The sequence below is a fragment of the Leptodactylus fuscus genome, chromosome 1 (assembly GCF_031893055.1).
Source record: "Leptodactylus fuscus isolate aLepFus1 chromosome 1, aLepFus1.hap2, whole genome shotgun sequence".
NCBI classification, from domain to species: Eukaryota; Metazoa; Chordata; class Amphibia; order Anura; family Leptodactylidae; genus Leptodactylus; species Leptodactylus fuscus.
In genome coordinates this window covers 316,272,315-316,286,203 of record NC_134265.1, presented here as the reverse complement: position 1 = coordinate 316,286,203, position 13,889 = coordinate 316,272,315, and the positions used below count along the sequence as shown (strand labels likewise).

Genomic DNA, 13,889 nt, shown 5'->3' with positions numbered 1-13,889 from the left:
TCTCCTTTTTGCATGGACAATAAAGACTCCTACTCCTCTGCTGGCCAGTAGAGGGCAGTAGAATATAGGCATCCTACAACAAGCACCATAACTATTAAATGACAGGTTGGCATCATCAGGAGATGTGCGGCTTATGTAACAGGCAGGATACAGACATGTCCCCTCTACTTATTTTACCAGGGGTCTGAATATATATATGTATATATATATATATATATATATATATATATATATATATATATATGAATCAAGTTAGGTGGTCTTAATGTAAAGGTTGAACATATTTAGAGAATTTGGTCTGGGGTCTGAAAATAATATAGGGGTCTGAGAACATTTAGCCACACTATTTTATATAAGCCACACCTTCAAAAGGCCACATCTACTTAGCCATGGTCCACTACTCACGTATCGCCCTGTGAAGATGACAGCGAGGGATTGTATATATAGTATCTGGATTTCCGGTGACCAGGACATTCTGGTAATATAACACATTTTCATTTACATTATATTGGGTTTTCTCAATTTAACAATATACTCTTACAGATACATACAAATATCTTAGGGCCTTTTTCAACTCTATGGTTGCTTCAGCCATCTTTTTTGGTGTGGCCTGCTGGGGGAGCAGTATATCAACCAGGGACAGAAATAGACTTGACAGGCTGATCAGGAGGGCCAGCTCTGTCCTGGGGAGCCCCCTGGACCCAGTACAGGTGGTGGGTGATACTGTCTGTCGTGACCTCCATGCGGGAGAACAAATCCCACCCCATGTATGAGACCTTGATGGGACTTGGCAGCACTGTAAGTGACCGTCTGCTTCACCCCAAGTGTGAGAAGGAGCGCTATCGCAGGTCCTTCCTTCCAACCGCGACCAGGCTGTATAATCTAAATCAGACCGAGCGAAGATCACTCCGCACAGAGAACTAATGATTATGATTATGAAGTTTTCCTTCTTTCTTCTTCTGTTCCTTAGCTGCTATGGACTCCTAGTATATCTTCTCTTCTCAGCATATGTGTGTCTACTTCTGTAATATATTACTGTGTATTATCCTGTATCTGTATTACTTTGCTGCTGTAACATACTGAAATTTCCCCACTGTGGGACTATTAAAGGATTATCTTATCTTATCTTATGTCTAAAAACTAAATTTAGCAAAACACATACAGGGTGAATTTCCTCCAAAAATATCACTAACAGCAAGGAATTTCTTATTTTGTCCTCATGTCTGAATCCTAAATTACGGTTGCCATTAAATACCCCAGAGCTGCCATCCTAGTTTTGCTGGTTGCTATTGGAAACCGTTGACAAATTTGTTGTCAGCCCCACCTAACAGCTTAGCTGCGCTCCAATCCTGCAGTGGGATGTTACGTCTGCTTACTGTACCATGTCGGCTTATGAGAACACAAGTCACCAGAGCGCTGTGCAGACACTGGGCCTGCAGGGAATAGTGAGTGTTGGTTTTCCTGGAGCCGATGCATCCAGCTGCTAATGTGACGCCACAGCTCTCCTTTACTGTCAATGAGCAGCTCCAGGCCTGGCTCAGCGCGGAATCACTTCCACTGTCTGATACTTTTGTACTCAGGCCAGAAATGTCTGGCAGTGACTCTATCCCCTCTGCCTGTTCATGACACATGCACCACTTGGCTGAAACAAGTGTGCATGTGTATGGAGGGATTGTCTGAGATTGTTGTTTATATGACAGCTATCTAAACTGTATGGCCAGCTACAGAGGACAGCACATGAGTAGGGAAAAATGTGTATAGCCCGTCCTGTAGCTGGCACCCAAGTATTGGCATTGTTGTAGCGGTCACTATGTGTGCACTGTGGAGCTGCCTTATGTAGAATGTGATGTGACTGATACTGTATTCTGGGTATTTCTACACCTTGGGTACAATGCTATGAACAATACTGCATTGCTATGTGTCCTACATTTATTCAATGGGAATAATAGTGGGAACTACCTGCTAGGTGGCCACTCTGTATGTGGCTGCTGCTGCCTATACAGGAGTAATATGGCTAGACCTATGTGTAAGCAGTGGAGATGATTTTGCTGCTGCTACTGAAATGTATTAGTGCTAAAGGGGCAGAGGATGGGAAGTCAGTCTATCTCCCAATCGCTGTCAGTGTCATTCTGTGTGGGGGCAAGAAAATGTGTGAGGACACTGAGGTTGGTTATATTGTGTTGGAGCACTAAGGGGCATTATACTATGTGAGGGGCATTAATAAGCATTTCACTGTGTGGGCGTAATAATAGGGTATTAGAAAATATGTGAGTCACTAAGGAGCATTATACAATACTGTATGTTACGCAGAGTTACGCCCTGTTACTTTATGGGGCTACAAAGAGACTGGGCAGGGCTGGGTGAGGGTACAGGTTTGTTTTTACATATGTACAAACCAGGCAGTTCAGCTTGGACCGCACTGGATGGCTGACCCAGTCAGTGGAGCCTTACTAAAAGGAATTGAACACCTCTGGTTTATTGTAAGAACGGACTAGCACTATCACTGAGGGATTAAAGGGGTTATAGTTTATGCTTTGGGTTCAATCCTTACCATTGCAAAACAAAGGGGTACATGTGGACAGGGCTAACCTGCAGCACGATCACAACCACATGTAATAAGGTGCTGCTGCCAGAGGCGTCCCCTCGTACATCAATTCATATGTATGCAAAGCTTTGCAGCATAAAGGGTCAAATTGTTGGTTGAAAATCCAGCATGGGTTATAAAGTATTTTGAATGATCACATTATGACTGATGGTCAGAAATTGAATCAAATCTATATCAGTCCTATAAACTAAAACAAGATTTCCATGAAAAAAAATAACTATAACATAAAACTCATTTGCAAAGAGTTTCCAGTCTTACCTTCAATCTGATAGGCCGCCGTCGATGCTCCCCAAGCAAATGATTCAGGAAACTTTAAACTGTCCATATCTTCGCTTTCTGGAAAATAAATGGAATTCAGCATATAAAACATCATTCACTTTCACAAAACAAAACAAAAGCTTCATATAAAAATTGAGAGAAAAATACAGAAAAAGCAGAATGATACCTATCAGTATATAAATGACACTGCTAATAATGAAATACACACTAGATGGCGCCATTGCAGCATTTCTAATACAACTTTACACTTTAGAAGCGGTCAATTATTACATACTACATTAGTGTTCTTCTATTTTATTATAATATTATGTAAAGTAAGTCAAGTCAGTTTCCATTGCTGTATGTGTTGCTAATCCAGCAGCTGATCTGTGCAGGGTCCAAACTTGAGGCCTGGAAAACCTTGGGGCCTGGAAAACCACTTCAAGGAATATGTTACCATACTAACAAAACCCTTGATAGGTCACAGCACATAACAAAACCACTGGTGGCCATACAAAGACATATACTGGCCTGACAGGCCATAAGGATCGCCATTGGGTAAATGGAGCCTATGGCTAGGGCTCTAACCTGATGTATACAATGGACTGCACCAAGGACTAATGTTAAGTAATGACTGAAAGTGGTAGAATGAAGAAGATATGTGATAAATCTTGTGTTTCACGCCTTTGTGGTCAATGCTTGTAAATCCGGGGTAACCTCATCTCCAGCTGAAGTAAATTTTCTAAACGTCAGCCAAATGTTACACAATGGCTGGCAGAGGATTCCTGGAGTGATGTGTGACGGCAGCTGGAGGGCGCTCTCAGACCACCACTACTGACCAGCCATTCACCTCAATGTTATGGATGTGTCCACAGAACATCCTTCACATTAGTATGGTGCCTGCTAATCCAGTGTGGGTGTGAAGGGCACATGGGTTACAAAAGCTCATGTTTTGTATACACCTATCCCTTTATCCACAGGATAAGTATTTATATAGATATACACAGATATAGATATTTATATATAGATATACACAGACAGATATACACATCTGCAGACGATAAGAGGATACTCTACATCCCACTGGGAGAACAAGAGGCCACTATGGAGATCGCTGCCCAATACGTGTCCAGCTGTCACCAAACAAGAGGAAGATGAGACACATGGACTATCAAACCACCCATCCCCCATGGACTATTAAACTCCCCTAAGCCCCCCCATCACTTGTCTACCCCATACCCACCGACACCCACACACCCCAAACAAATATGAGGACACTCAAACCCATGGACCCTGTACCCACCCCCAATCTCCTTTTGCTTTGGCAACACCAAATGTCTTATTCATTGGTAATGCTAATAAAGCTCATTTGTATTTGAATAACCACTGGGGGTATGACTGCTGCAGCCACCAGTGTTCACGAGGATGGAGATAGGTAAATCTTCATGTGAATGAAGCGAGGATAGCCACTGCGCCATTCATGTCTATAAAACTGCTGAAGAGGCCCCATAGAAGTGGTGAAGTGGAGGCCCTCACTCATGTGAATTAGGGGAAACTTTGGGGTCCTATCAAGCAGACCCCTATCCTCTACCTTGTAGATACGGGATACATGACTATAATGGCTAAACACTCCATTTATACCTGTTCATTTCAAGTTGACTTCTCAAGAGATTTAAAAAAGATCAAATAGCGCCCCCTGCAGCCTGCAAGTTGGTCCCGGGTCTACCTTGCTAGTCCATACAGGTTCAGTAGTTCCTAGATTGTATGGGCTCTTAAGAGGTTTCGGCACCACTCTCTGAGTCTACATGACCTCCTATAACCAGAGCTGTGGAGACGCTAGGCCAAACCACTCCGACTCCAACTCCTCAATCCAACTTCATAAATGGCTGACATCCATGGTCAGTCTGAAGTAGTAGAGATCCCCTAATTCACAAAAAGCCAGTGAGTGACTATTCGGCACTAGCATGTCACAGCAGGTGGGTTAGGGTTAAGGTTGCATTTAGGAGAGGCATATGTCCATATCGTGCTTCATTCACGGTGCAAAATCAAATGCCAAGGCCAAGGGTGTGTAAGCTGAAATGGCTTGATGGATGCCCGGAGCTGATCCATGAGAAGTCAGAAGCTCCAGCAGCCCGTACCTAGCAGAGATCACGGAGGTGCCTGTGGGATCTGGCAGCAGAGCGGCTATGTCTCACAATTCCCAGCTGCGGCTATCCTGACACTCTCTTCCTATCACTCTCAGTGGGGATCTCTCCCTCTACCCCCTATCTCTTTATTATTTGGGGAGACTCTACTCCACTTGCTCGAGTCTCATCTCTATCCGCCTCCTTTGTACAGGGTCATCTATTTGCTTTCACACGTACATCCTCCTTCCCACTGGAGGACAACCATGTAACAGATTAAAATCTATACCAAATGCGAAGAATGTAACATCCCTAGACCTTATACTTTGTAATGGCATGCTGCTAAATGCCCCTCACCTGAGTCGCCCAATCAATCACGGGGCTCAGGATGTACCGGTACTTCTTCATCAACATGGCAACAGGGCACACGGGCATACAAAGCAGGGGCACAGCTATAGAGGGTGCAGAGGTAGCAGTTACAACCCAGTCCTGGACCATGAGGGGGCCCTAAAAGGTCCCTCTGTCACATAAAACATACCACTATTGTCATTGGCACAAGGTAGGGGCCCCATTATGTATTTTCACTGGGGTTCGGGAGCTTCAAGGTGCGCCAAAGTCACATCAGGTGAGCAACCGAAGGCTGTACAGTAGTCACAGCAATAACAAAAAGTGTGACAGATGTCTACCCCTACTGAAATCTCTCCTACACCACTTATATGCTGTTGTAGAAGCAGTCAATGATCCTGGTGTCAAAGTGTAATCTCACTGCTGAAAAACTCAATATGCAGATTAGATTTTCAGTGCACTAGGGGTGTGGCCACATCTGCTATTTTCACCTGTGGTCATCACCCAGAGCCACCCCTTAACATAAAGAATAATACAACCTGCTGGGCAGCAAGCATAGGTGCAAATGAGTGCTCAGACAAGTTGATTTTCTCAGCAGCAAAGAAAACGGTATATTCACTATCCTGCATACAGCAGCATAGTAGTGGTTTAGAAGACATGTTGGTTGTGGTAGTAGACTCTCTTTAAAATCAGGGTGCTTTGCCAGCTTGTGGGCCCATCAGAATGATCAAGTGACCACCACAGGCCCTGGTCACTTAACATATCAAACATTCAGACATTAATGCAGTTTGGCCAGTAGGTGGCAGCATAACAATGGAAAAACATTATATATATTTACTGTATGTAAATTGAATCTCTTTGACATTTCATATGAACTGCATGAGACCAGAACACAACCTAAAATGTGAAACCCTTTTCTTCCCCACCTTACATTATGCCAACATATGACAGTCCTTAGTTAACAGGGCTGTCCCTAATGTGAACTATGGAAGTAGTCAGGTTCCCCGATCAGGGCCACACTCTATAATCCAATATATATATATATATATATATATATATATATATATATATATATATATATATATATATATATAATATATAGACTTCTATATATATATATAAGTCTATTCACAAGAAAGGTCATCATGTAATACTGCAGGGAAATGAGCAGAGAGCCTCAGGAGACTGAACAGCATTGAACAAATGGCCACAATATCATCCATAACAATAGGAAAAGTGACACCTGTATTACTACTGAAGTCCGCACTTCTGGGACCCCGGGGTTTCTCCTCATTACATAATGATGAGGATTTTAAATGGAGCAATGGTCAAGTACAATGTGTGGACTGCCGCACTATCCAAAATCTACAGGGGCCAACAGAAACAGCCTAGTGCTAAAGTTAGCTGTCCCTGAATGGCTCCCTAATATTGTATGGAGGGCTAGTGTAATGCTCCACTCATACTACTCCTTGTTGTTTATTAGTAATCAAATATAAAAAAAAAAAAAAAAAAATTGTAGTTCATATAAATATAAAAAATCCTGGCCAGATATAGGAGGACCAACACACCACAAAATACGGTGAGTGGCAGGCAACAATAAACAGTAAAATATAAACATGCAAAAGTGTAACAAATTGTACAGTCATGGCCAAAAGTTTTGAGAATGATACAAATATTAATTTTTACAAAGTCTACTGCTTCAGTTGTTCTAATGGCAATTTGCATATACTCCAGAATGTTATAAAGAGTGATCAGCTTAACAGCAATTACTTGCAATGTCAATATTTGCCTAGAAAATGAACTTTATCCACCAAAACACATTTCAACATCATTGCAGCCCTGCCTTAATGAATAAAGAATGGTACCAGAATGTCCTCCAAGATCAACTTCTCCCAACCGTCCAAGAGCAGTTTGGCGATCAACAATGCCTTTTCCAGCATGATGGAGCACCTTGCCATAAAGCAAAGGTGATAACTAAATGGCTCAGGGAACAAAACATAGAGATTTTGGGTCCATGGCCTGGAAACTCCCCAGATCCTAATCCCATTGAGAACTTGTGGTCAATCATCAAGAGACGGGTGGACAAACAAAAACCTACAAATTCTGACAAAATGCAAGCACTGATTGTGCAAGAATGGACTGCTGTCAGTCAGGATTTGATCCAGAAGTTGATTGAGAGCATGCCAGGGAGAATTGCAGATGTCCTGAAGAAGAAGGGTCAACACTGCAAATATTGACTTGCTGCATTAACTCATTCTAACTGTCAATATAAGCTTTTGTTACTCATAATATGATTGCAATTATATTTCTGTATGTGATAAAAACATCTGACAAACACACATAAAAACCAGAGGGCAGCAGATCATGTGAAATTAGAAGATTTGTGGCATTCTCAAAACTTTTGGCCATGACTGTATAAAACAATAATATTATAATAATGTGTCAGCTAGCTGAAAAATATATGCACAAAAAATATATAGTAGCAATACCCCTTAGTAGAGATAGAACTCAGTGTAGGTGCATAAGGGAATACACACATGTAGCCATATACACAAGTGAAAGCATGGTAGCTAAATAATGAAGTGAGTGCAAGGCTGAAAAGACATTACAAGTAAGGCATGACACAAAGATCAACAAATGAAAGACTTTGAACACAATATATTGCAAAAATAATAATGAATATGCCTACCAAAGACCGGAAATCCCGACGCCCTGACAAAGCCATCTGTGGTGAAACGCGCGTCGGGCGTTCTGGTCTTTGGTAGGCATATTCATTATTATTTTAGCAATATATTGTGTATAAAGCCTATCGTGCTGTACTGTCAGAGTGGGGAGAAACGCCTCCCTCCCCTCATGATAGTTCTCGTCCATAGACAAGTACTGGAGGGGCAATAGGCGCTGCTGTGAGGAAGGATGTTCCTGACTGACTGAGAAATGCCCTTCTGACTGTGAAGAGCTATGGTACCGGCACTGATAGCACTTCACTGGGGGCACAGAACAGGAAAGCCGACGGTGTGCTGAATTCAGCGCACTGTCAGCTTTCCAGCGGAATATAAAACCGAATGTGCCCCAGCTCATGAAAGGTCCTCTTTAACCCCTTCCCGACATGTGCCGTAATAGTACGGCGCGTGTCGGGTCTGTAACAATGGCGACCGCCCGGGAGCCGGACAGCCGTCATAGCCGCCGGGTGTCTACTGCTTTAAGCAGTAGACAACCGGCTCTAATGCCTCCGATCGGTCCCCGGACCGATCGGAGGCATTAACCCCTCCGGCGCTGCTGTCAAAGGCGCCGGAGGCGCCATTTTCCCGGCGGCGCATGGGCGCCGCCATTTTGGCAGGGATCGCTGGCTCCTGGAGCATTTTCCAGGGCCAACGTCATGTTGCCATGACAGCCGGGAGCCTTGTTAAAGGCTCCCAGCTGGTCTGCAAATTCTCTCTTTTGCAGGCTGGTGTATACAGCCTGCAAAAGAGATGATGATTTTTTGCAATGCATTGCAATGCATTAGCATTGTAATGCATTGCATTAGTGATCAGACCCCCTGGGGTTCAACACCCCTAGGGGGTCTAATAAATGCAAAAAAAAAAAATATATAAAAAGTATTAAAAGTTCAAATCACCCCCCTTTCCCTAGAACAAATATAAAAGTAGTTAAAAACTGTGAAACATATACATGTTAGGTATCCCCGCGTCTGAAATCGCCTGCTCTACAAATCTATAAAAATATTTTTCCTGTTCGGTAAACGCCGTAGCAGGAAAAATAGTCAAAAGTGCCAAACCGCGGTTTTTTCACTGTTTTGATTCTGATAAAAATTTGAATAAAAAGCGATTAAAGCAATAACATTTCCCGAAAATGGTAGAACTAAAAAGTACACCCGGCCCCGCAAAAAAAGACGCCCTATGCATCCCCGTACACCTATGTATAAAAAAGTTACGGCCGTCGGAATATGGCGACTTTTAGAAAAAAAAAATTTTAACACCGTTTTGGAATTTTTTTTAGGGGTCAAAATGTAAATAAAACCATATAAATTTGGTATCCCCGGAATCGTAACGAAGCACAGAATACAGGGGACATGTCATTTTGGCTGCACAGTGAACGCCGTAAAACCAAAGCCCGTAAGAAAGTCGCAGAAATGCATTTTTTCTTCAAATCCACCCCATTCTGAATTTTTTTCCTGCTTCCCAGTACATTATATAGAATAATTAATGGTGGCATCATCAAGAAAAATTTGTCCCGCAAAAATTAGGACCTCATATGGCTCTGGGAGCGGAGAAATAAAAAAGTTATGGGGTTTAGAAGGAGGGGAGTCAAAAACGAAAAACGAAAATCAAAAAATGCCATCGGGAAGGGGTTAAGGGGCTTTGTGTAGGTGAGGACAATATGGGTCGGGTGCCTGGAGAAGTGAGGAGTCAAAGATGTCTGTGTTGCAAACTTTACAGAGACAAATCACAGCTGGAAGAAGTGGTCATGGCGGTCCAGAGGGAAGAGATGGGAAATGTGAGTGATTAGTCAGGGACGTCTCTGGTAAGTCACCACAAAATGTTACGCACTACTGTACCACTGTAATGTTACCGCTAGCAGCCCCCCACCCAGTATTCAGTCCCATGGGGGGGGGGTTGCCTTTCTATCATCCGTCTGAGGCAGCAGAAAGGTTAGGTTCACCACTGCCTCTGCGCCATTCCACACCGCACCTTTACACACTGACAGCACTGAAGGCGATGACATTATAAGGAAGTAACCTGTACTTGTGCTGCTATATATCACTGCAATATGTGTAGCATACCATACATACCATTATACACATCATATGCAAGTAACATAGTATACAATACTAACACACTATACTATACAGTGTTGGCACCCCTGCAATTCTGTCAGATAATACTTGTTTTCTTAAAGAAAATGATTGCAATCACAAATTGTGGAAAACCACAAAAAGAATTGTCAAAAAGCCAAATTGGATATAATTCCACAGCAAACATAAAAAAGGGGGTGGACAAAAGTATTGGCACTGTTTGAAAAATCATGTGATGCTTCTCTAATTTGTGTAATTAACAGCACCTGTTACTTACCTGGGGCACCAAACAGGTGGTGGCAATAACTAAATCACACTTGCAGCCAGTGCTGTGCTGTGAAGAAGGACGTCTCTGACTGAGTGTCAGAATCGCCGTTCTGACCATAGAAGAGCTACGGTACCGGGACCGTAAGCTCTTCACACTGGGCCCACATCGGGAAAGCCGACAGTATGCTGAATTCAGCGCACTGTCAGCTTTCCGGAAGTATATAGAACTGCCTGTGGGCAAAATGGTGAAAGGTCCTCTTTAAAGTTGACTCAACCTCTGTGTCCTTGTGTGTACCACATTGAGCATGGAGAAAAGAAAGAAGACCAAAGAACTGTCTGAGGACTTAAGAAGCAAAATTGTGAGGAAGCATGAGCAATCTCAAGGCTACAAGTCCATCTCCAAAGACCTGAATGTTGCTGTGTCTACCGTGTGCAGTGTCATCAAGAAGTGTAAAGCCCATGGCACTGTGGCTAACCTCCCTAGATGTGGACGGAAAAGAAAAATTGATGAGAGATTTCAACGCAATATTGTGCGGATGGTGGATAAAGAACCTCGACTTACATCCAAACAAGTTCAAGCTGTCCTGCAGTCTGAGGGTACAACAGTGTCAACCCGTATTATCCGTCGGCGTTTGAATGAAAAGGGACTGTATGGTAGGATACCCAGGAAGACCCCACTTCTTACCCAGAGACATAAAAAAGCCAGGCTGGAGTTTGCCAAAACTTACCTGAGAAAGCCAAAAACGTTTTGGAAGAATGTTCTCTGGTCAGATGAGACAAAAGTAGAGCTTTTTGGGAAAAGGCATCAACATAGAGTTTACAGGGAAAAAAAAGAGGCCTTCAAAGAAAAGAACATGGTCCCTACAGTCAAACATGGCGGAGGTTCCTTGATGTTTTGGGGTTGCTTTGCTGCCTCTGGCACTGGACTGCTTGACCGTGTGCATGGCATTATGAAGTCTGAAGACTACCAACAAATTTTGCAGCATAATGTAGGGCCCAGTGTGAGAAAGCTGGGTCTCCCTCAGAGGTCATGAGTCTTCCAGCAGGACAATGACCCAAAACACACTTCAAAAAGCACTAGAAAATGGTTTGAGAGAAAGCACTGGAGACTTGTAGAGTGGCAGCAATGAGTCCAGACCTGAATCCCATAGAACACCTGTGGGGGAGAGATCTCTTGATGGCAGTTCTCAGGAACCTGGAGCAGTTTGCCAAAGAAGAATGGTCTAAAATTCCAGCAGAGCATTGTAAGAAACTCATTGATGGTTACCGGAAGCGGTTGTTCGCAGTTATTTTGTCTAAAGGTTGTGCTACCAAGTATTAGGCTGAGGGTGCCAATACTTTTGGAGTTTTGTGTAAAATGATCAATGATTTGACTTTTTTTTTTCATTCTCTTTTGTGTTTTTTCATTTCAAGCAAAATAAATGAAGATATTAATACCAAAGAGTTTGTGCTTGCAATCATTTTCTGGAAGAAACTGAGTATTATCTGACAGAATTGCAGGGGGGCCAATACTTTTGGCCAACACTGTATGTACCATATAACAGGCATGCCAAACATGCGGCCCTTTACAGGTATATCTGCGGCCCGCACAAAAGTCTCAAACTTTGTCTCTAAAGTTTAGAGACAAAGTTTGAGACTTTTGTGCCGGCCGCAGATGTACAAAACTCACGATCAGCACTTCTGGCTCTTCATCCCAACTAGCTCCGTGTCAATCCATGACGTGTGTACTTTGGTTGCCTGCTTTTCACATAAGCAGGTCAAATGCAGGGATAGCAGCGCCACACCTCTCATGAGGCGACCTGAATCAACCGCTTCAGGCGGCGCTATGCCGGGGCCCCGGGGAGGGCGGCATTTTTTGACCTAAGCCAGTCCAGGACAAACTGTCCTGGGCTGGCTTAGTGTCACCGTCTCCATAGGGAAAGTGAGCGGTGGATTGGGGCGGGCCTGCTGGACGCAGCGCTGCTCCAGCAGCCGCCCCTCACCCTTCGCAGAGATCAGGTCTCCCTGCCTGCTCTCTGCCTGCTCCGCCCCCCCCTTCCCCAGCACTCCAACACAATAATGGTGTCTGCCAGCTTTAACTGAGATGCCATTTTACCGGCAATCGCAGGCACCCGGAGCAAGATTCGGGGCCTGCGTACATTTTTATGGCAGCCGGGAGCCTTGTGAGGCTCCAGCTTGTCATTCTATACTTTCTATTGTAGGCTTCTCTATGTAACCTGCAATAGAAATGCCGGATTTTTGCGATGCATGGTATTAGTGATCAGTCCCCTAGGCCCTAGTCATTAGCTGCTGTGTGCGGCCCTCGCAACAACCTCTTGTTACTCATGTGGCCCTCGGGGTACCCTGAGTTTGACATGCCTGCCATATAACATAACTGCAGTGTGTAACATAATACTGCACTGTAACAGACAGTATATGACATGTTATTCCATGTATTTAATAATATACTGTTCTATACACAATGTAAATTAATACTTTATATAACATACTATACATAACCTGCACTAAGCATAATGTAATGAAACATGACATGCTATACTGTATAACATATGTAATATATTGTAATATACTGTATATAACATGCTATACTATAGATAACATATTGTACAAGCCTGTACTATACATAAAATGCTGTACATAATATACTATATATTACATACAGTACACAATATACGGTACTAGAACTCCTCTACTTCATAGATTGTAAGCTCTTGCGAGCAGGGCCCTCAGTCCTATTGTGTGAAGTGACTATTTCTCTGTAATGTCTCTTTTTTTTTGTCTGTACTTGAACCCTACAAATTGTACATTATTATTAGGTATATAATATATACCTACTGTACACTAGAATGTACTATATACTGTATATTACTGTAGTGCGGTGTCTGTACTATATACTGCATATCACCATAATATTGTTACTGTACCATATACTACTATAGTGTTGTTACTATAGCACCTCACACATGATATACTCTGTATACTACTATAGTGTTGATACTGTACCGTATACTGTATACTCTCATAGATTGAAAGCCCTTGTGGGCAGGGTCCTCTATCCCGCTGTGCCAGGCGGTCCCTGTTAGTATTTGTATATTTTGTGTACTGTATGTAAACCCTCAAATGTAAAGTACCATGGAATTAATGGTGCTATATAAATAAATGCTACCATAGTGTTGTACTATATCACTTCACACATGATATACCCTGAATACTACTATAGTGTTGTGCTATATCACCTCACACATGATATACCCTGTATACTACTATAGTGTTATTGTACACTACTATATCACCTCAGACATGATATACCCTGTATACTACTATAGTGTTGTACTATATCACCTCACACATGATATACTCTGTATACTACTATAGTGTTATTGTACACTACTATATCACCTCAGACATGATATACCCTGAATACTACTATAGTGTTGTACTATATCACCTCCCACATGATATACTCTGTATACTACTAGTGTTATTGTACACTACTATA

The 13,889-nt window shown here is 42.8% G+C and overlaps 1 protein-coding gene across 1 annotated transcript in view; it reads right to left on the bottom strand.

Annotated features, from left to right (window-relative positions):
- LOC142184896 (cytosolic beta-glucosidase-like) overlaps positions 1 to 13,889 on the bottom strand; it is a 55,178-nt gene that overhangs the window by 38,337 nt on the left and 2,952 nt on the right. Inside the window, exon 2 of the mRNA XM_075260041.1 lies at positions 2,864 to 2,941. Coding sequence (XP_075116142.1) covers positions 2,864 to 2,930 — 67 coding nt within the window. The 5' untranslated portion in view covers positions 2,931 to 2,941. The remainder of the gene's footprint in view (positions 1 to 2,863; positions 2,942 to 13,889) is intronic.